This window comes from Corvus kubaryi, unplaced genomic scaffold (genome assembly GCF_017639235.1).
Source record: "Corvus kubaryi isolate FWS band 111438036 unplaced genomic scaffold, C.kubaryi_AGA036_p1.0 37308, whole genome shotgun sequence".
Classification (NCBI taxonomy): Eukaryota; Metazoa; Chordata; class Aves; order Passeriformes; family Corvidae; genus Corvus; species Corvus kubaryi.
The window spans coordinates 9,666,994-9,690,836 of NW_024581096.1; the positions used below are offsets into that span (position 1 = coordinate 9,666,994).

The following is a 23,843-nucleotide window of genomic DNA, read 5'->3' on the forward strand; positions in this document are numbered from 1 at the left end:
ATCAGGCTGTGCGGGGCTTGTTGGTGTGTGAGGCTTTTACCAGCTTGGAAACTTAGGTAATCTCTTCTTCACTGCAATGCTGGATGCTAGAATGTGTTATGCTTGAGCCACCAAAGAAGAAGGTCTGAGAGCTTCAGATTGTTGTTTATCTGCAGTGAGATACTGAAATGTTGCCTTTGACTCCTTCCAGTATACTGAAGATGTGTGGGCTAGATCTGTCTAGGAGTCATCTTTGGCTAATTTTTTTGATTACAAAAGGCCGACATAGTTTTTGACAGGAAGGTTTTGTGGGTCTGAGAGGGACAAAACAATAGGAGGCAGTGTATTGCTAGACAGTCAGACCTCCTTAATTTTTCTTGTCTGCATCAATAATTTGGGGAACTTGGGTCACCTATGTCCTTGATGAATGCCTAGTTAGATCTCTTTTCCTATATATGTTTCATGTATTCTGTTGATTCACTTTTCATCCTAATACAGAATGGGGAAACTTCTAGACATCCAAACAATTCTGAGGGTAAAAGAACACATTCACTGTCTAGCACTAATGTGCCAGCACACGAAACAACTATGTCAACTTCTGTCACGCCTTCTTCCTTCCTATCTAGAGCAACATATTTTTATTGCATTTACCTTTCTTTTAATTTTTAAAGGACTGAATCCAACTTTTGAAATAGGTGTATGGGATGTATTCTTTTCATGCACTCAGTAAAGGTTCTTTTTTTCTTTCTATGGTTGCTGTTTGACAGACGGAGTGTTGCCTACAACAATGCCTGCAGTATTTTAGGGGTAACATTTTGAGGGTAAACATAATTAAAGCTGAAAAGTTTAAAAAGCCCTTGTGCTTAAAACAACACAATCAAGAAAGCAACAAAATATGGAAAGGGAGAACAAGTAACTTAAAATCGCCATAGAATTGTTATATGGAAAGAATTTTCTGTAAACCAGAGGGTTTTGAAATTTGTAATCTAGGATAGAGACATCACATGAAAATCAAAGGGTAGGGGAAATAGGAGTGAGGACAGTGTTTTCTATGTGAAATATTTGTTTCTTAGGGTATTCAGATATAAGAGAAAAACATAGGAAACAAAAAATAGGTTGAAGTGCTCAAAATGGGTTTTGGGACGGAGATGAAAACTGATGCGTGTGAGTGCAAAAGGGTTATTTTAGCTGGAAACCTGAAGATTGCAGATTGCACCCTCAAAAAAGATGGATGGCAGTCTATTTCTTTAAAGAAATTTACATCCAAAAAAACCGCATATGAGTAATGGCAACAGGATTTTGTGACACTGCTCTGAAGATTAAATGCATGTGGGAGTTGAAGTAATTTTGTGTTACCAGGCAGGCAGAGCCTCCTGGTACAACGACTTTTGAAAGGTGAAATTCCTGTTCTCATTGTGCTAGGGAAATAAGGTTGTATGTGACCTGTGTGCACAGTAACAGATCCTCACAGCAATTTTGTGAACAAATTGGCTGCATTTGAGGTAAAGAGAAAGAGTGACTTAAGAAGTGAAGAACAACTTGGCATGACAAAATAACCTTTGACGTCTGAAGCGGCCACCTAAAACAGAGTCTAGACAAGAATAAGGGAATAAAGGTAGGTGTTTATTTGAAGGGCCTTCAAAGGTACACCGTGGGGAGCCCAGAGGCTGTTGCCAAAATGGACCCCAAGATGGACGACAGGTCATGAATTCTTCACGCTTTTATAAGTTTGGTTCATTAGCACATCAGGGTTAATTCTCCAGTTAAAGCTTCAGTTAATGATGTAGTTTCCCACAGCTTGCCCCCCTTAGAGGCTCTTTGGTTTACACATTTTGGGCCTACAATGGTCTGAGTGTCCTTGAAGAGCAGGCCTGGAGAGGCTTTGTTATGTCTACCTAGCATGAGAGAGCAGAAATTAAGAGGCTACAAGAAACTTCAGAGTTACACACTAAGCACTACAGGATTTGAAAAATATTAAAGTTAAAACCTAAGGCATCATCTTTGTGCAACTTTCTGTTTAATTTCTTCATAACTACTGAGTTTCTTTTGAGAGAACATTCCTCACAGTAGTAGATCAGGGAATCAAGTGTATCCACATGGAATCCTGCAGGATGATACACAAAGTCCTGTTAAGGACAATATGCTTCAGTAGCTGCTTCTGAGAATGTAGGAGGAAGGATTATGGATCTTAGTGAAATGAAGCAGAAATTCCTTTAACCATTACAAATCTGACCCTCTGTTGCCATCCTTTCTTAAGTGAATGCACACTCAGTATTTCATTGTTTGCATGCAGAAGTGCTTGTTTCTATTTGGTAGCTTCCAAGATTTGTAATGATCAGAGCAGTGTAACCACCTGAATGATACACAGAAATTGTAAACTCTGGCTTGCAAGCAGTTCAGGAAGCTTCCCCTTGTTCTTGCACTAGAAAGCACTGCAGAATTTTGTTTAAATTCTCTACTTTCGCCACACAGTGCTGTAGTTATACCAACCTGTTTAACCCCCATCAGAATTGGCTGCCCTGTTACATTCATTTACTACCTTTTATAATGAGAGGTCAGGGTTTGATGGTTTTCATGTGAGAGGAATTGCCCTGCTTTAAATTAACCTATACAGGAAATTCTGGCTTTTTTATTTTTATTCTATTTTGTAATCCCTTTTGCCCACAAGACTCCTCTTTCTTCTCTATTCTCAGCTCTTCTAGTTTCAAACTGCAGGATTTGTTTTCTTGCAGGGAATTAGAAACACAGGTTGTTTCTAGGCAACGCACATTTTAGTCCCAAGGCTTTGGCACCACAACTCTTTGGAAGTTGCATCACAGTTAGATTTTTAGGGTTTTTTTAGTAGGTCAGAGTTGGAGAGTAGAGCAAGCTTGTATAATAAGTCGCATTCTTTTGTATCTAGAGAACATAGAATAAATTCAGAGAACCAGATGAGAGAAGCTTGTTTCACTTCCTCTCATCCAGTTTCCAAAATGCTTGAGTATGCACTGAAGTGGGCCATCTCCTTAAAATAGGCCTAACCTTAAAATAGTGCTCATGATGCATGCAGTTGCGAAGGCATTGTGACTGCATGTCTGTCCATGCAACTCTTGGAGCATTGTGGTTGGAGATGAGGAACTGGTGCTGGTCCTGCTTGCTCAGCCCCTCTCCCTTCACCAGCAGCACTGCAGCCTGTGCTATGGCTGGCAAGCATTACTACTTTTATATTTGAAAATGGATACTGCATAATAGTAAAGTTGTTGAACCTTGTCCTTTTTTGGAGCTCTTCTTCAGGAATGGTGTTTTCAACAGGATTCATATATTGTAGGCATGTGTGTGTTAATTACAAAGTGCTGAATACTTGACATCTTAAAGGATTATTGTAATATTCTTCTATATTTCTTATCCTGAAATGTCAACCCGTTGTGTGGATAATTAAATAATATTGAATCGACCCAACTAATGGCAGATATACATCATTTTTTGTGAGGTAATTCTGGATCATGGCATCTTTTCTATAGAGGGACTGGAAGGTCTGAGTTCTCTGCTTATATGATGCAGAGACCAACATAAATGTGCAGGAGCTTCACACACATGTACCACTCTGCTGGCATGCTGCATAATGTGCTGGAAAAGTGAAAGAAACATGTCTTTATCATATCATCTATGTTTATTTCCATATTTATATATTAACCTCGTATTTCCTGGAATTGAAGTAGCATTTTTTACAGAGCATCTTGGTTGCAGGAACGCTTGAAAAATGTTCCTAATCTAATAGTACACAGTATAGCATGACAAACATCACAAAGGATATCAGCATTTTAGAAGCCCTGGCACAAGAAAAGTGTTGTCTAACATCTCTGGCATTCAGTTTCAGCTGACATAGACAAGAAAATCTTGTTTGTAGTGCCCAAACCCTTTGTTGGAGTAGGTGGTTATTTAGTAAGAAATTAAATTATTTACTATAATAACAAAATTTAAATACAAACATTTTCTTACCTCATACAGAAATTAGCATTATAAATACAAATGTGCCTTTCTCCTTGGGCTGCTAAGCAATCACTTGCCTTTTTCCTGGTGAGCAGGAGTGTAAACAAAAATATATCTGTATTCACTCAAAGCCATGTCTGACTTTTTATTAATTTGGTAAGGCTTTTAAAAGGAGTAGATACGTAAAATAACGCCACTTGTCAAGCTGTTACTTTTAGCTGTTAACATGTGAAATGGCTTTAAAGGGAAGTTTTGGATGTATTCCATATCTTGGAGGAGACGAGGTCTGAACACTGAAATCTTAGATTTTAATTGTAGCTTTGATGCTTTTCCCCCCTAAAAGCTGGAATTTGGTTTTTGTCTTCAATTCCTTATGTGTGGGGGAGATAACTTTGTTCTTTCTTGTTAAGTCATTACAGCTTATCAAGTGCTTTGTTTACAACAAAACTCTATTGTCTGGATTTTTCTACACAGTGTTGACAATTTTGGACTTGGTCTTCTGCTTCAGACAAAGCAGATAAAGCGCATGGTGTCATCATATGTTGGTGAGAACGCTGAATTTGAACGCCAGTATTTATCTGGTGAGCTTGAAGTTGAGCTTACACCACAGGTAAGGAGTGTCTCTAAGAGACTGGTGATTTCTTTCCATCTAAAATACTGAGTAGAATAATGCTTAAGTGCTCTTATGAAATTGTTTTGCAATCCAGATGTTTTGCTTGTGTGCAGAAGGCACTTGCCATCTGTGGTAGGCTCACCCTGACTGGACTACAGGTGTCCACCAAAGCTGCACTCTCACTCCCCTCAGCTGAACAGGGGAAAGAAAATATAACAAAAGACTCATGAGTTAAGTAAAGGGAGAGATCCCTCACCAGTTATGATCATGGGCGTCACAGACTCAGCTTGGGGAAATTAATTTAGTTTACACCAATCAAATCAGAGTAGGCTAAGAGAAGTAAAACCAAATCTTAACATGTCTTCCCACTACACACGCTTTGCCCCAACCCTCCCTTCTTCCCAGCTGTAACTTTATTCACAGTTTACTCTGCCTCCTCTCTGCTAGTGGCACAGGGGGAGGAGGGAATAGTGGGTTGTGGTCAGTTCATGACACACTGTGCTGCTCTTTCCTGCTCAGGAGGACCCCTCATGCTCTTCCTCTGTTCCAGTGTGGGTGCCTTCCACAGGATGCAGTCCTTCAGGAACAGGCTGCTCCAACATGAGTCCCCTGTGGGGTCACAAGTCCTGACAGGAAACATGCTCCAGCGTGGGCTCCTCTTTCCATGGGGCCACAGGTCCTGCCAGGATCCTACTCCGGCATGGGCTTCCCATGGGGTCACAGCCTTCTTTCGGGCCTTTGCCTGCTTAGGCATTGGGTCCTCCAGTGGCTGCAGGTGGATTTGTGCTCCCATGTGGCCCACCATGGGCTGCAGGGGCACAGCTGCCTCATCATGGGCTGCAGGGTAATCTCAGCTCCAGCATCTGGTGCACTTCCTCTCTCTCCTCCCTTACTCACCTTGGTGCCTGCAGAGCTGTTCCTCTCACATATTCTCACTTCTCTGTGCTCTTGGATGCACTTACATCTCTGTGAGAAGTTCTTTCTCCTTCAATATGCTGTCCCAGAGGTGCTAGCACTCTTGATAATGGACTCAGCCTTGGAACCAGCTGGCACTGGCTCTGTGGACATTGGGGGAAGCTTCTGGAATCTTTTCACAGAAGCCATCCCTCTAACTACCAAAACCTTGCAAACCCAATACACCATCTTAGGGTCCAGCATCTGTTAAGAACTGGCTGTCTGTGTAAATTCCTTTAATGGAATTAATTAATTAATAATAAATTATATTCATTTGAAGTTTATATATATATATACACACTTATGTATATTTTATTGAAGATTGTAGAAGAAGGCATAAAGTATACTCAGCACTGTGGCCGCATATAAAGGGAAGGAAGTCAAGGAGCTGCTCTGTTCCCATCCTGGTGGCAGGTTTTGGGTATGTTGGGTGTGCAATGCCTGCCATCTAGTGGGCTGGAATCAAATTAGGAGATACCGTTCCTTGTGAGACAAAACCCTTTTTGGCTTGTTCATTAACTCTTAACGAAATTAATATTTGCATACTGTTATGAGCCAATTTACAACTTTACTTTTTAGCACCATATTTTTAATTATTTTAGCTCTGCTCAGCTACTCAAATAGCATGAATGCAATGAGATCTTAAAATCATCAGTATCAGTTATGTTCTATAGAGATCAACTTTTGTGAAGTTGGTGCTCTAACTTTGAAGCCTACAGCATGGTAGTGTGTAGCACTTTCAGAGGTGACACACAACCTTTGGGCTTTAAACAGCTATTCAAGTTTCTGGGAAAAACAACTGTGGTAAGTTTGTATTGAGAATGGTCTCTTGAGCTCCCTCTTTTGTGAATCACAGAATCACAGAATGGGTCAGGTTGGAAAGGGCCTACAGTGGGTCATCTAGTCCATCCTCCCTGCTCAAGCATCTGGTCCAACCTCCCTGCTCATCCCAGAGCACACGGCACAGGATTGTGTCCAGGTGGTGCTTGGATATCTCCAGTGAGGGAGGCTCCGTGACCTCCCTGGGCAACCTGTTCCAGTGTGTGGTCAGTGTCACAGTAAAGAAGTTCTTCCTCATGTTCAGGTGGATCTTCCTAATGCGTCTGGTTTTGCCCATTGCCTCTTGTCCCATTGCTTGGCACCAATGGACAGGACCTGGCTGCATCCTCTTGGCACCCCTTGTTCAGATACTTACAGGCATTGGTGAGGTTCCCTCTCAGTCGCCTCTTCTTGAGGCTGAACAGGCCCAGCTCCCTCAGCCTTTCCTTGTAAGAGGGATGCTCCAGTCCCTTGATCATCTTTGTTACCCTTCACTGGACCCACTCCAGGAGCTCCATGTCTCTCTTGTCGTGAGGAGCCCAGAACTGGGCATAGCAGCCCAGACACAGTCTCACCAGGGCTCAGTAGAGGGGCAGGGTCAGCTCCCACGACCTGTTGCAAATGCTCTTCCTGATGCACCCCGGGATACCACTGGGCTTGACCACAAGGACACGCTGCTGGCTCATGGTCAGCTTGTTGCCCACCAGGAGCCCTAGGTCGTTCTTCACCAACCTGCTGACCAGCAGGTCAGCCCCCAGCCTGTACTGGTGCATGGGATCTTTCCTCCTCAGGTGCAGGACCCTGCATTTTCCCTTGCTGAATTTCAGATTGTTCTTCTCTGCCCATCTCTCTGACCTGTCAAGGTCCTTCTGAAGGGCTGCACAGCACTATGTGGTATTGGCTGCTCCTCCCAGCTTTGTGTCATCAGCAAACTCGTTGGGGAGGCATCTGTGCCTTCCTCCAAACCGTTGGTGAATGAGTTAAACAAAAAAGGCCTCCAACTACACTCTGTGCCGCTGATTATGATGCTCTGGGATCAGCTGTTCAGCCAGTTCTCAATCCACCTCACTGTCCTCTCATCGATTCCAGACTTCCTGAGCTTACCTATGAGGATGCTGTGAGAGAATGTTTGTTAGAATTCCACACCTGAATGGAAAAGTTTCTTTTATACCCAGTCAGCAGACCTGAAAATAGCCAGACACTTGTCATGTCTATGTTTCAAATGTCACAAATCTCACAATGCATTTTTTCCTTCCTATTTAATGTTCAGTACTTTCACCTAGAAGACTGTGAACTCCTTAGACGTGTAGTTGGCTTTGTGGACTACAGATAATCTATGTAGATCCAGCATTGAAATAATGGGTTTACACTGTGTAATGGTAAATGTAATTGCTTACTAGGAGATGTGGGGATTTGAAATATTTGTGTCAGAAAAAATAGTCTTTTGTAAAAAAGTTTGGTGTAACCTTAGGCAAAATTGGAGACTTTTGTATTATTGTTGCACCATAAGGGAGATGTCATGGTGAGATCTTGAAATGCTAAGGCTTCTTAAAGCACAGGACCCTGTATCATTGCATGGTTTGCATCTGCGTCTTCCCATCATTTTGAAAACCAACCAGAAGTCATCGTTCTTCTTGCAGGATAACTGGGGAAAATGCAAATGATGTTATAGAGGCTGTTAAGCTGGATAATTGACCATGATGGTCTTGTCTTGCTTTGAATACAGGAAAATATATTTAAAAAAAAAATCCAGGAAATTACACTAATGAAAAGCAAACACACATTTGTGGCTCTAAGTCCAAAATTAAGGCAAATGAGGACTTTCTGCTGTTAGTATCTGTGCTACAGCTGGACATAGAGAAGAGTGCAGACAGGGTGGTCAAACAGCATAAAAACTGCTCTGTTAGCTTTTTGGTATTCTTGGCACGGGCAACCCAGATCACTGGACTCCCTCTTCCTTTCTCAGTCTGTCATGTTTGGCTGCTTCAACTTGGAGTGGATTCTGTAGTTTTTCTCAGGATGTTGTAGAATGAACATCAACTGTTAGAGAAGAAAAACCTTCTAGGATATGTAGCCAGGTGGGAAAAAGAGCTCTGTACTATGCTCAAGAATAATGGGTTGGGAAACAAACTGAAGGAGAGGAGACTCAGCCAAGTGCTGGGGCCTGGGATTTGGCAGGTAGTTGTATGACAGTGTCATCTCAAGCAATTTATGACTGTGTGACAAGCATTTCTTGCCATATCCAGTACCTGTCCCACAAAGGGAAGCTAAAATGTGAGGAAGAAATAGATGATCCCATCTGTCTACTTAGTACAGAAGGAAAAGCTCCAAATGACGGGATATAAAATAAAGTTAATTCAAGCCATTCATTGAAGTTTTATCTCTTGTTCCCAAATGATGATTTTTTAAATATGTTTTTCTGTAGGGTACACTTGCTGAACGTATTAGAGCAGGAGGAGCAGGTATCCCAGCATTTTACACCAGTACTGGCTATGGGACTCTGGTGCAGGAAGGGGGTGCACCCATCAAGTACAACACAGATGGCACCATTGCCATTGCCAGCCAGCCAAGAGAGGTAAGAGGTCTGATTGCCATTAGGAAGCCTGCAGCTTTGAAAAATGAGTTTCTAACATATTTACAAGATAAACAGGAGTTTAAGAAGGTATTAAGTTTAACCTTACTGTATTCAATTAACTGGATGTCTGTGGTACCAGACACATTAGTTTTGCTCCCATTGCTTACTGCTGTCCTCTGTGATGTGTTCGAAAAGTTTTTGAAGCGTTAGAGTGATTTAGCATCAAGAACTGGTCCAAGTGAAAGCCTGCCTTCCTGAGTTACTCTTCACTTGACTGTTCCCTGACCAGGTTCGCTGTGTATTCAAACAAATTTTGTACCAGGCCACTGCAGTGCATAGAGGTATTTGAGAACAATCTCCTGTTAGGGGGCAGGTGCTCTTCAGATACTGTGCCTTGCAGATACTGTGCCTTGCAGCTGTACATGGAGCTTCAGCCTTAGAAGAAATGGGACATTTTCCTGCTAAACTGGGAAGAGCTCAGTTGACACAAATTTCAGGAAATGCATTTCCCAATCTTTGAAATGCAATTTATTCTCAGTATTTAAAACTGCAAAGAAATAAAAAGACTGTATGTGGCTTTCAAGGGAGAAACAAGGGTTTCATTTTGAAATTGTATGTAGAATTTGGAGAAGGGAAGAGAGATCTGCCGTAATTTTTCTTGAAGAAATTGGTGGGACTAATATTGTGTGTTCCAATTAGGCTGCATAGAACATTAAATTTCACCTCAAGAAATCTCTGCGGTAAAGATAATTACGCCGTAACCCATGATTTTCATGTATGTTATACATGACTATTTGCAGCATCTAGACATTGATATAGTCTTTTTTATTCCCTTAATTTTTATACTGTTTTACCATTTGGAGGAATATTTTGTTCATTAAATAGCTTATAATTTTAATAAATTTTTTCTTCCTTTGTTTTTCTTTTGACATTTGTGGGAAAATCTCCCTTACTCTCCTCAATCTAATAACTGAGGGGTGCTAATAACATGACTAGCATGATTAGTTCAATTCCATTCTCCATATCCGTTTTGCACAGAAGTGTCATTTTATAATAGCTCAGATCTCCTTTTATGGTACTGGAAAACTGACTTATGTACACTTTTCTCATACTTCCTCCCCCTTTCAGCAATTTTAAAAAGCTCTCAAGTAATATTTGTGTATACTCTCACCTTCTACATTGTTAAGAGTGGTGGATTCATCTCTCTCTGTAGGATCAAAAGACTAGCTGTGTCCCTGTTCCATATTTTGGCTTCAGGCACAGTATCATTCATTGCAAATATTGATCATAAATGCAGGGAAAACCAAATTAAATTCAGCCTGTCAGATGACATGATTCGAGTAGTCTGTCTCAAGCTGACTTAATTTTGGATTTGGGGTTTCTGATGGTGGGCAGTGTTTATGAACTTTTTCAATAGTTCTACTTTAGCACCTCAATTTTTGGTTAGCTGGTAGATGTGCAGGACAAAGCATGTCTAATTCCAGTAGATGGAGCAGGAGGAATATGGATTCTCATGCTGTTTCACTGGAGACACTATGATAAAACTGGGGTTTACAGCCTTTCCATGCTTCTCTGTTATTATACAGTTTTTCAGTTAAAACTTTACATACATAAAACTTTTCAGTTAAAACTTTACATACTACAAAAAGAAGTCAAAATATAAGTCTGCAAAACTGACCCTTAAAATAAGTATTACATGTGAAATCTGTTGGAAGAAACCTACATCTCAACTTTTTACTTTTCTCTGTAGGTGAGGGAGTTTGATGGCCGTCACTTTATTCTGGAGAAATCGATTACAGGAGATTTTGCTCTTGTGAAGGCATGGAAGGCTGATCGTGCAGGAAACATCATTTTCAGGTATGACTTGTTTACTGGTGGGAAAATATTGTTTTACAGTTTAGATAATGAGAAGGAGAATCCTGCCTCTTGTGTTATGGCAAAGTAATGTTCTACTGATTTCACATTCTTTCATATTGCCTTTCCCTACTGTCAAATTACACTGCTATAAACCACCAAAATTTAATTACTTTTTCTAATGAATTTTGAGAATTCAAACATAGCTATGCAATAAAACATTGGTAGTTAAAAATGGGACACAGCAGACCAAAGTTGTTACGATGACTGTTGAGAAATTTAGTGACATTCTCTTCTTTCAATTTTCATGTTAGTTTGGGTTCTTTTTCTTGAGCAATTAAAGGCTGACCCAAGAAGTGCAGGTTCATGTATGACAGAAGAGAAGGGAACTGAGTCAGTCTTCTTGCCAGCCAGTGATGGGAAAACTGATTCTGTCTAAAGAAAACTGTGTTAAAGTTGATTTGATCTCAGTGGTGTAGGGAAAGGCATCATATGAATTTAAACATCTTTTCAATGAAAAGTTTGAAGTTGCACTACTGAGAAAATCTTTTATATGAGTTACTCTGTTTGTGTTCTGGTTTGTCCTGAACTGAAACAGAAGAGAGGTTTGCTTATGTTTAATGCCTGGTTTTTATTTGTTTGTCTTATGGCTACCAGATGAAAAGGTAAGTGTTGTAGTTATCCCTTGCAGTTTATTACAAGAAGATGCTGATTGAGAGTCTTTGTATGTATTAGAACAAACAAGGAGTTGGAAAAGCAACTGAAAAATATGTGTAAAAATCAATACCCATAAAGTAATGCTTTTCTTTATGTGTATATGTGTGTGTGTATATATATATCTCCTCATAATTAATACTAAATTAAAATACTTGAAAATTAACAAACAAGTTTTTATTTTGCCCAACTCTTGACATCCTGACTTGCCCACTAGCAAGACAATATGGTTTCTGATTGAAAGCCGAACTTTTTTGTGTGTGTGCAGATGAATTTGATGGCTGCTAAACTGCTTTCCTTAGGCTCTGGTACATTGAATTCATGAAACAGTGTTCCCCCTTGGCCTTGGCTTTGATCCTGAGCCACTGCTCTCTGTGCTTTTATCCTGTATCTATCTACTGATGCATAGTACATACCTCTGAAAAGTTCTTTCATTCTCCACAGAAACAGACTAGTTGTGTTCTGCTTTTATGTCCTGTTATCCTCTATGCCTTTCCTTCTTCCTGTTCCTTCCAGAAGTCTTCATATGTCTCCCACATTCACACAATACAACTGATACCAGGTACTACTTCCATCTGGAGTGAAGACCTAAAAATCTTGATTCCTTCCTTCAACTGTAACTCATCAAAGATGGAAACAAATCATCACCAGGTGTCCTATTCCATATAGAATATTGCTAGCTCAAAGGAATTGGCTTATGATAAGCCGTGACCTATTCTGGTTCTGGATGAGACATGATTATCTGATGACATAGAGCAGAAACATAGGCTCGTCTTTTAACTTGCCGTCTGTTACCACTTTCACAGCAGTGTGGTACTATTCGTTGTGTGTTTCCTGTGACTCTGTGGAGCCAGTAGCAATCGTGTAAGTCTCTGCCAAACTGTTAATCACCCTGGAGCTAAGAGCTTTCATAAATTTAAAGGATGGACTTTAGGTACACTTACTTGGACCGCAGGCTGGCATTAATTTTTTTGCTATTCTCATACATCAAGCTATACTGTTTTCTTGGAATCTAGAATGGCACCAACTTCTTTAGAAAGCTGTTTTTAAAACTGTTTGTTTTGGGGTTTTTTTTGAAGTGATACTTCATGGGTCCTGGATCTTTTGTTCCATACAGCACATTGTGGCTTCTTTCATTCCAGGCATCTTCATGCTGAGTGGACTATTCTGCACCACTTATCAGTGGTTATCTTTTGTCTAACAAAGGCCTATGTCTGACTCAGCAGGTAATAGCTTTTAGGTACAGTACACCACTAGCAAGACAAATAATCCAAGACTCCCTCAAACATTATGAAATAATCTCACCTTGTTCCTATGATAACTGAAAAGATACATGGGCATTTTGCTTTGTTAGTCTGATGCAGGTGCTAGTTCTACTTAGCTGAACAGAGTGTCTCCAGGTCTTAACCTCCCTTAAAGCTTTGCTCATTAGGGACAACATCAGGGAGTGCCACTGCTTCTGTTGATAGTCACCAAAGAATCCCAGAATGGCCTGGTTTGGAAGGGACCTTAAAGATCATTCAGTTCCAGCCCTGGCTGTGGACAGGAATACCCTTCACTGGGTTAGGTTGCTCAAAGATCGATCGAGCCTGGCCTTGAACACTTCTGGGGATGGGGGATCCACAACTTCTCTGGGCAACCTGTTTTAGTTCCTCACCACCTTCAGTAAAGAATTTCTCCCCAATATAAAATCTAAACCTCCCCTCTCAGTTTGAAGCCATTCTCCTTTGTTTTGTCACCACATGCTCTTGTGAAAAGTCTCTTTCCGTTGGTCTTGAATACTCCCTTCAGGTCACCCTGAAGCCTTCTCTTTTCCAGGCTTAACAATTCAAATTCTGTCAACATTTCCTTGTAGGAGAGGTTCTCTATCCTTCTAATCATCTTGGTAGTCTCTGGACTGGCTCCAGCAGGTCCCTGTCCTTCCTGTGCAGGGACCCCAGAGCTGGATGCAGTGCTCCAGGTGGGTCTCAGCAGAGTAAAGCAGAGGGGCAGAATCCTCTCCCTCCCCTGCTGCCCACGGGGGTCTGGAGGCAGCCCAGGACATGTTTGGCTCCCCAAGTCCTGCTGGGCAGGGCTGCTCTTGGTCTGTTCATGCCCAGCCTGTGCTGATACCGGGGGTTGTCCCTCCCCAGGTGCAGCACCAGCACTTGGTCTTGTTAAACCTCATCAGATCCCCATGGGCCCCTTCTTGAGTTTGTCCAGGTCCCTCTGGATGGCATCCCATCCTTCAGGTGTGCCATCAGCACCACTCAGCTTGGTGTCATCTGCTAATTTGCTGAGAGTGCACTCGATTCCTTCATCTATGTCATTAATGGAGATACTAAATAACACTGGTCCCAGTACAGACCCCTGAGGGATGTCACTTGTCACTGATGTCCCCTGGGACTCTGAGCCATTGACCATTAACGTCTGGGTGTGACTGTTGAACCAATGCCTCATCTACCAAACAGCTTATGCAATCAAATCCATCTCTCTCCAAATTAGAGACAATGATGTTGTAGGGCTGTAAAGCCATTTCAAAGGCTTTACAGAAGTGCAGAAAAATGACATCTTTAGCCATTTCCTGTCCACTGATGTAGTTGCTCCATCACAGAAGGCCACTATATTGGTCAGGCAGGACTTGCCGTCAGTGAGGCTGTGCTGGCTGTCCTGAATCACCTTCCTTGTCCTCCCTGTGACTTAGCACACCTTCTAGGACTATGCGCCATGATCTTCCCAGGCACAGAGGTGAGGCAGAGGTCAGTAGTTCCTGGGGTCCTCCTCTATGCTTTTATAAAAGGTGGGAACCATCTTTCCCTGTTTCCAGTCACCTGGTACTTCACCTGACTGCCATTACTTTTCAAATATCATGGAGAATGACTTGTCTGCCTCCTTTGGTTCCCCTCCTTTTTCATCTGGTACCATTCTGCTTTGGAGTTGTTCTAGCCCAAAGTACTTTGACTTTCCAAGCAAACGTGTGGCTTGGTGGTGATGAAAACAGACTGTTGTCAAAGGAGCAGGAATGTTGAAGGGATAACCTGAGTCAGAGCCTCTGCTGTCAGTCATGTCTGGTCATCTCTTCGTGCTTCAACTGGTTCTGTAATACATAAATTCAGCTCATACCTGAGGTGTCTCTGCACTGTCATATCATTAGGTATGTAGTGGATGCAGTTTTTTGGTTTAGTCTAGTTTGCTGTCTTTTGCCTCTGGGAGAAAAGATGTCATACCTTTAGGTCAGCTTAGAAATCCGGTGGAACAATGGAACTTTGTAGGCATTGCTGAATCTAGATGTCCAGAAAATGATCTTAAAATAAAAAGGCAACTTTGTCTAGCTAGTTTTTGAATTTCCTACTGCTAACTCTTTAACATTATTCTGTGTTGGAAAATAAATGTTGTGCTTCTGGTTTTTCTCCTTCTGGATGATGTGCTCTTTAGAAATAAGGCCTTCGATCCCATAAAACTTCTGGGTGGTGTGTTGTTTAGAAATAAAGCCTTTGATCCTGTAAAAGACTGCTGCTTCTGAAACAACTTTACTAACTCAAGAAAAGTCTAAATGGTGGAAACTTTTATGAATTATATGAGATTAGAGCCCATTAGCTCTTCTTAATGTCAGATTAATATTGAAATGTTTTCTTGTAGTTTTTTCCCTATGTAAAAGTAATTTTATATCGGTTTCTTTTACTGGCAGAGTAGCCACTACAATCTTGAGAAACTCTTTGGCTCAGAAAAGTAGTCACATGGGATGAAATACTGAATTGTTAGTTTTGTCATCTTCGTTCCCCCATCTGTACCCATTTCTCAGCTATTTTAATTCAGCTTTTGTAACTCCGTTTTTCTTGTCATTTGCTCCTTTACCTAGTTTATGGTAGTTTTTCCTGAAACACTGCTAACTAGTATTGTATTCATCTCTCAGAGGAGAATATAAATACATGTGGTTTTTTTTCCTGTTGTTTCTTATTCTTACATCCTTCTTTTGAGCCACCAAGAAGACCCATGAGCAGAAGATATTAATAGAATCATAGAATCATAGCATATGCTGAGTTGGAAGGGACCCACAAGGATCATCAAATCCAACTCCTGGCCCTGCACAGCACCATCCCCAAGAGTCACACCATGTGCCTGAGAGCATTGTCTCACATCATGAACTCTGTCAGGCTTAGTACTGTGACCACTTCCCTGGGGACCCTGTTCCAGTGCCCAGCCACCCTCTGGGTGAAGAACCTTTTCCTGATACCCAACCTAAACCTCCCCTGACTCAGCTTCAGGCCATTCCCTCGGGTCCTGTCACTGTCACCACAGAGCAGAGATCAGTGTCTGCCCCTCCTCTTCCCTTCACAAAGAAGTTGTAACTGCAATGAGCTCTCTCCTCAGTCTCCTCCAGGCTGAACAGACCAAGTGACCTCAGCCACTCTTCATTCGGCTTCCTCTTAAGGCCCTTCATCATCCTTGTGACCCTCCTTTGGACACTCTCTAATAGTTTAATATCCTTTTTATGTTGTGGCACCCAAAACTGCCGCCAGGACTCAAGGTGAGAATACCCCAGTGGAGAGCAGAGGGGACAATCCTCTCCCTTGTCCAGCTGGTGATGCTGTGCTTGATGCCCCCCAGGACACACTTGGCCTTTTGTTAGAGGCTTCGCAGCAGCTGTGTATTGCCAATAAAACAGCATTTCCCCAAGATACGTGCCTTCGGGTATAGCTTTGACAGTGTCGATACCTGCGCCGGAAGCCTGTGAGAGCGGCCTGTTGGTGTCGGGCTTTGTCCGTGTCCCTTCCCTGCCCGGAGGCACGAGGTGGCAGCAGCGCCCCGAGGCTCGGAGCGGCTGCGGCAGCGCACGGGGCTGGCGCCCGGGGAGCGAGGGAGGGCAGGACGCCTTGCGGGTCAGCTGTTGGACTCGATCGTCTCAAGGGCTTTTTTCCCAGCTTAAATGATTCTGTGATTCTATGAAATAAGGATGGTGAGGGCAGAAAAAAAAAAGCTTCTGTGGAAAAACTGTGTGGGAAAGGAGGTTTTAACTTGTTTTGAACCCTGGTTTCTTGGATTTTGATGAAAAAGTTTCAAGAATTCTCCTTTTTAACAGAGAAAAATGCTGAGAAGCTAGCAGTGGAGCACCACTAAAACCTCTGTAATTTTTATTGATTATTAAATGTGCCACATGTTTTTGTGGGGCTGACACAGGTCACTTGTTTCCTGTGTGCCTACTAGGATCTTGGTGCAGATCCCAACACAGGTCTACATGTCATGTGTTGCTTTTATTCTCCAGAGGTTCTTTTTCCTTGGTACAGAGATCCTGTATGGGAATACTTAAAATGAGTGCCAGAGTCACATTGGCACAGTGAGTGCCAAAACTGACACAGTTTTGGGTTTTTTTCATTAAGAGAATTGGATTACCTTTACTGCTGGGTAAAGGGCTGTCCTAAGTCCTAGTCTGAATTATGAAAGCATACTTGAGAGATTGTTAGGCCTGGTGCTGGTCCCCTGTGGAGATTAATTTCATTCTTTGTGCAGTGAAATAAAGGCATTGTACAAAGTCCAGCTTGCTGCTGCTTTTGGATCCAATAAATGAACATATCAGTAACATAACCAATTTCAATTAAACAGTGTGCTGATTGAAAGTCAAAAGAGCTGTAATGAATACTTTCTGACGTAGAAAAATACGATTTCATCTCAGATGCATCTTACACAATTCCATAATACTTTTTCCTCCCTGTCCTTAGTTCTCCAGCTATTTGGCAAAAAGCTTTGTGATGCTTATAATACAGACATACTTGTAGTAGCTTATCTCTGAAAAGTCTTTCACTGTACTATTACAGCCGTTAATATTTATTAATTTTCTTTTTTTTTTTTTCCCCAGGAAAACTGCAAGAAACTTCAACCAACCTATGTGCAAAGCTGCAAAGACAACTGTGGTAGAGGTAGGGAATTGAAATATAGTAAGCCCTATACTGGTATAGTCAATATAACCCTTTATTTTACGTGGTATTCTGGAGATCAGGTGGAGGGATTTCAGATAATTGCAGGGTTTCAAATCAGGGACAGTGGTCTAACCTCTCTCCTTGGATTGCCTGCTGCTGACACTATGCTCTGCTTCAGTGATTAATTCCTTAGTTGCTGTACCTTTGATCCTGACCAGGACTTCGTGTTCACTGTGACCAGCCTTTGAAAGGGAAACAAAGCAAGAACCTTAAAATTTGTAAAATAAAGTAATAGGTGGATGAAAGAGGAAAAGGGTAGGCTTTTAGGCTGTGCTTGAGAAGATTCTCGAAGACTTTATGCAAAACTTCTTGAAAAAAAAATCAGGTACATAACAACATAGATTAGGCAAACCATAGAGCTATCACAGTTGTGGTCTCTAAGATTTAATAAATTACATAAATATCAGTCCACAGTGAGATACAGACATTTGGCTATGTCTTGAGAAAGAGGATGGACTAGCTGATCTAGAAGTTTCTTCCAATCTTTTTGCCCTTTTTCTTTGTCTGAAATGATCATGTTTAAAAACATGAAGCAGCCTACACTGGAAAAATACTGGTGCCTGGAGAGTTGCTAAGGCGTAGCAATATGTAAAAGATAGACTGCTCTATTAGCTTTTTCTTCACTCTCTGGTAAGTTTTTTATATGCCTAATAAAAGCTAAATATGATTTGGCAGTAAGATCAAGACAAACTCTTCTAGACTATTTCTAGTAAATGGTTTATGGAAGAGGCTGTTACTTCTTCAGGATTTTTGGTTTATTTTGTTTGGGAGTTGGTTTGGGTTTTTGTATGTTTGTTTGTACGATGTTATTTGGAAAATATATTTGTTATATAAGCATCTCTGAATAATACATTTGGGAACTTCAGTTATTTCTTTGTGCCTTACAGAACTATGACAAAAAATACCATGGTATTTGCCACATGACTTACAGTGACAATGCAGCAAAACATTTTCATGTTTTGTTTTCAAGAAAGGTTTCAAGTATTTTTCTATTTAAAAATTAAATAAAGAATCTTTCCTTCTAGACAGTTGTCCTTCATACCTCGTTCAGTCTGGCATTTAAAGAATTTAAGTAGATCAAAGCCTTCCACCTACATTCCATCTTATTCTCTCTTTCTGCTCTTCTATCCACGTATGATAAGGTAGAATTTTCTTGTCAGTGAGCAACTGATGTGACATCATTCTTGCTGTAATTCCACTTATCAGTTGTTAGTAGATCTGCTGTGAACTGTGTCCACTTTGAGTCTTACTGCATTTTCAATACCATTTATAAAACTGTCAATCTTTTTGCAAGATGGCATATTAATATTACTTTGCAATTCTGGTTTTTATGGACAAATGAGATGAAGATGCAAAACCACAGATTTAGGACAAATATTTTGAACCATCCTCGACTTAACTTCTAAATGTCATTCTTTCAAAGTGGAATTCAGGATGTTGTGTTTGGGTTTAAAGTTCAAACCCAGGGAATCAGAAGGAAATATCTCAATATGGTGTCTAGTATATCCTCAGTAATGAGCACTATAAGCTGTCTTAGCTCATCACTAGGGAACAGAGGCAACTAAAAATTTGAGTTTTGCCTGACTCCTTAGTTAATGTTGTTCAAGGCCGAAGGGTGAAATTCTCAGTCCCATTTACAGGGAGAAGAAAAAGGTTTTTGTAGGGTAGTAATTCAGATACTGTCTTGGCTGCAGGGATTTCTGAATTCTGGTGTTTGTTCCCAGCTTTGTTGCTATTTTTTATTGACTGAACATCTAACTGAATTTAAGCAGACAGTTCTAGTCTCTAGGAGTAAAGACTTGAAGCCAACCCTGCTCCTTTTCATCAAAATAGCTACAGGTCAGGCTTGTCTTCAAAGATGAAGTGATTACCGTCGGTTTTCAGGATTGTAGTTTCCCACTTTCCCAAGATTTACTTTAGTTTCTGATCATTGATAAAAATATGGAATTTGGCATAGTAAGATACCAATGAAATATAAACTACTGGAAATCTGATCTCAATGTATCTGTGAACTTGGGGAAAATAGGAAGTTAATTGAAAATCAATGACATTTGTTAACTTGTCCTGCTAAGTTAACCTGAGGAGCTGTGAAATCCAACATGCATACACAGTGAAAGACTTTTTTTTTTCTTTACTTTATGCTGCTGTTTTCTACTTTTAGTCGGTGTGGTGTTTTACACATTTTTATCTGAAGTACAGACAGACACTGGAGATTTGTAACAATTAAGACGCAGGCAAATTTTGTGGATGTGAAGGATAAGAGATAAACCCCACTTCTCAAACTCACAGACTGATAGCTGTTGTTTGCTTAAAAATTTGCCTGTATTGTGAGGAGCAAGTTTGGCTGTGCATAGAGGAGTCTGAAGGAGGAAGTCAGCCTGTACTATTACCTGTTATGTTTGGGACACACAGTGAAGAATTACTAATTTTTAAAATGTCAGAATAAACTATCTGACCTTCACCCTTGTTTATATTGAATAGGGAAATGGTCAGAAGTAGCCATTTGGTACTCATTTTGGGATCAGAAATACATTGATTGTAAGCTTCTAATGAAATGCAACAAGTGCTTACTGATCTGCATGAATTTTTTGAACTGTTGCATGCGTATCTTTTGTTTATCTAAGTGAGAGGGAGTATAGCCTGCTAATAAGGTTATTAGGATAATCAGGGTAGTAAGGATAGGTTATCTGAGGAACAGATAACTGTCTGTAAAAACCCAACTGTGCCAAGTCCAATGGAATTTCTACTTTAATTTGAAGGAGACCCATTATTGAAGGTCAAAAAAAACTTTCAACTGAAATGCATGATTCCTGTTATTTGGAAGTTAACCTTTGCAGAGACAAATGCTAAATAATGTTGGCAGCATCAGTTAGTTTGGCTTTATCTATATATGAAAGCAAAATGATGCAGGGAGTTCATCTTCTCACTTGAGCTTGCAGAACTTGCAGAAGTTAAGCATGCAGTCAGACCTGTAGCTTTGTTTGAACCTGAGCTCTCATGCCTACACTCAGCCTGAGGCTTTCAGTTGTTTTTCAGATCCATAAGCACTTTTCTGCCCCTGTTGCAAAGATGGGAGAGTTGAGAAATTGGCTGATATAAAAGAAACCCAACGGTCAGAAGTTACATACAAGCCACCAGCTCTTGTAAAGGTTGAAAGGAACAGCACGGCATGTGATGGAACTTGAGAGGCTGTGTGGTGTTATAGATGTGGTAACACTTCCAACACTGTTGAACGAAGGTCATGCTGAATTGAGGAGGTGTCACTGCTGTCAGGACCCTTAACAGAGCTGTTGAACTGTGTGATGAGAGATGAACTGCAAGGCAGCTTGGAGTTGCAGGGAGGCCTTTTGGATGGGTGCCTAGACTCCTAGGGTGAGGGCTGTGTTAACAGAGTGTTTCTTAACATGTGCATCTCCCTGTAGAGACCCGTCTGAGCAGAGCCCCACTGGGGCTTTCGGTCATGACACCTCTTTTTTCTAGGGAGCTGTGGCTGCCCAAAGCCACAGGAGAAAACATGGTGTGACCTTGCCAGATGTGGGTGTCATGACAGCATGGGGAAGGGTAAATAGGCTCAAGCTTTTGCTTTCTGCCGCAGAAGAGTACAGAAATGTCTGTAAAGGTCCCAAATGACCCTGAGCTGTTATCTGCTTTCTTGTTTTTCTCTGCTGTGAGACCTACTGAATATTTGTCCCTGGTGAAGTGCTTTTAAATCTCAGCCATTGCCACAGTGAAAGTGTTTGGTAGTGGTAATGGTCAATATGTTTAGAAATATTTATTGACTGACTGTTTGAATATCCAGTTTGAATAATTTTCTTGTTCAGATCACAGAAGATGACTAAATATATCTTCTTGGGTAAATAACATTTACACCTCAAATAATATCAGGGAAGGGAAAAAAAGAGAGTATACTTTCTCATAAAAATGCATTAAATAAAAATCATTAAGCCCTGCATTTTATCTCTGGTTGCCTAGTAACAACACAGCCACATCAGTGAGCACCATTTTCTCAGGTACAATGAACTGCATGGCACTAAGGGACAGAATCAGACTGAAATAAGCTATTTGTATCCCGTTATCTGTGCTAAATCATGGCATTTGGTTTTATTGAGGAAACTGGAAATAAGCCTTTTTTGTGTGTGTCTATTCCTTCAAATGCTTTAACAAGGGCAAAACTTTCCTCATGTGCACAGCTCTGTTCTGAGGAATTCTTCAAGATTTTTGCACAGTGACAGTTTACTATAAAAAGCCTGTAAGTACCACTTTAAAGTGGAACAATAATCTGATAGAATCTTTTTTGTCACCTGGATGCCTCCAGCCATGGAACTCAAAACTGAACCCTGGTGGAGGATGGCTTTGGGATGGGCACAGACTTTACATTTCTGTGAAACCACGGACCATGATGAAGGATGTAGAATTGAGGTCCTTCTGTGCAAATGCTGTAACCCCTGAGCTTTTGTGTTGCTACAGCCTTTTTTGATACTATTTAATTGCTCAGTGATGAGTCTGCGTGTGCTCAGGCAGTGGTTGTGAGGGAGTGTCCCGTGGATCTGCAGTGGGGGAAAGGCTTTGTTTGAGAATCCCATTTGTCACAGGATGGACACTGAGCTTCTTAGCCCTGATACATTACCAGCTACTTTTGGCACAAGTGACAGTAGAATTCTAGTTGCCATAATATGCTTGTGTAATAAATTTTACATGTATATGTATATGTATAGATATCTTTGCATATTGAGTATGTAGGTGGTTAGTCAGGGCTTTTGACTGCAAAAGTGTATTTACGTGCCTAGGCCTTGGCTAAATCCTGAGTCAGAGATGCCTGTGGATCTGAATTTAGATAACCCAAATACAGTGTAGAGACATTACAATAACCTTTCCCAGAGGAACCTTAGTTGAAGGATTTGAGTGAATACTTGTGGGAGAGAAAGTTTGAAATGCATGCTCATGATCTTTAGAAAGTATAGGGAAAATAGCAAAATATGAGGAATGTCTCTTAGGAGTACTGATTTCATAAGCTCAAGGACTTGGACTGATGAAGCCTTCTGGGAGGTATAGCGAAGAAGAAATGAAGTTAGGGAAAGACTGTGTTAATGAGTTTGAGAATAAAATTTTCCAACATGGAGAAAGTATTGGAAGAGCAGTAGGAGTTTGACCTTGATCTCAATCATTGTAATCTCAAACACAGAAAAGGAACATGATAGAAAGTGAGGACTAAGGTCAGATGTCTGAGGCTAAGCATTACAAAGCAAAATAAACCAAAAAGCTTAACCTTCTAAGAAATATCCAGCCCAGTACGAAAAAAAAAGACTATTTGAAAGTAGCAAGAAATCGTTTTAAGAATACATACATAGTGGGCTGGGAGACCAAGGATACTTCACTGCTCAGTGAAGTGAGTAAAATTATCAGTGCAGATTACAAGGAAGGCTGAAGTGTTTAATGGCTTTTCTCCTTCAATATTGAGCAAAGTTAACAACCAGTTTGGTGGCTATAGTGATGCCAGTCATAGAAAGTTAAAGAACAAGTCAGAGAAGTACTGAAATTGAAATTCAGAGACTACTAGTATTGTTTTGGAAAAGCAGCTCCTAGAAACGTTTGCACGCCATTGCCACAGCAATTTTGATTTGCCAAAAAGAATCTCACCCCCAGACTCTTCTATCATGAGAATTTGAAAATTAATAGGGTTTACAATACTATAAATTTAACTTTTCAGCTCTGCTTTGTAAGATGTGTAAATCAATTGACTTACCTGTCATTGCATTTAAAATCATGCATTATTGTAGCACTGAAAAGATGGGAGAATTTTAGGCATGAATCAAAGAATCTGCAAGTGTATATCCTGGTGTCTTAAAGCATTAGTTTGTTTTCTCTGCTATTAACATCTCTGATGGAGATTTCTAGTATAGGATGAGAAAGATTTGACATCCAAATTGAAAACCTTCCAAAAAAATTGCCTTCTGACATGAAGCAAGGGCATTTTTTCAGGTGGTCAAAATACTGAGATTTGAAAAGCTGCAGCCTCATAACTTTTGCTGCAGTGAAAATTTTTGAGTAATTGAATCAGTTGCTCAGATTTTAGCAGCATCCTTTTAGCTCTTGCAGCATCCCTCTCCTGCAAATGCTATTGAATTACTCAGTAAAAAAAAGTGAATATTTGAAGAGAAGTAATGGGTTGAGATACCAAGACTGACTTGACTTAAATAATGTTGATTTTTCAGGCTGCAGACAATGGCAAAAGAATGAACAAGGACAACAGAGTAGTTTTCCATTTCTGTGTCCCAAACAGTTGCCTAGTCTTCCTTTTTTTTTTTTTCCTCCTCCTCAGATCTTTTATTAAATTCTGTTCTAGATAACTCGCACTCATGCTGTCCAGTGTGTGGAAATGCACTCCCATTTATATTCCCATGAATTAGATACT

The 23,843-nt window shown here is 40.7% G+C and overlaps 1 protein-coding gene across 1 annotated transcript in view; it reads left to right on the forward strand.

Annotated features, from left to right (window-relative positions):
• Positions 1 to 23,843, forward strand: part of OXCT1 (3-oxoacid CoA-transferase 1) — an 81,309-nt gene that overhangs the window by 12,496 nt on the left and 44,970 nt on the right. Inside the window, exons 4-7 of the mRNA XM_042028431.1 lie at positions 4,423 to 4,558; positions 8,760 to 8,909; positions 10,660 to 10,766; positions 17,311 to 17,371. Coding sequence (XP_041884365.1) covers positions 4,423 to 4,558; positions 8,760 to 8,909; positions 10,660 to 10,766; positions 17,311 to 17,371 — 454 coding nt within the window. The remainder of the gene's footprint in view (positions 1 to 4,422; positions 4,559 to 8,759; positions 8,910 to 10,659; positions 10,767 to 17,310; positions 17,372 to 23,843) is intronic.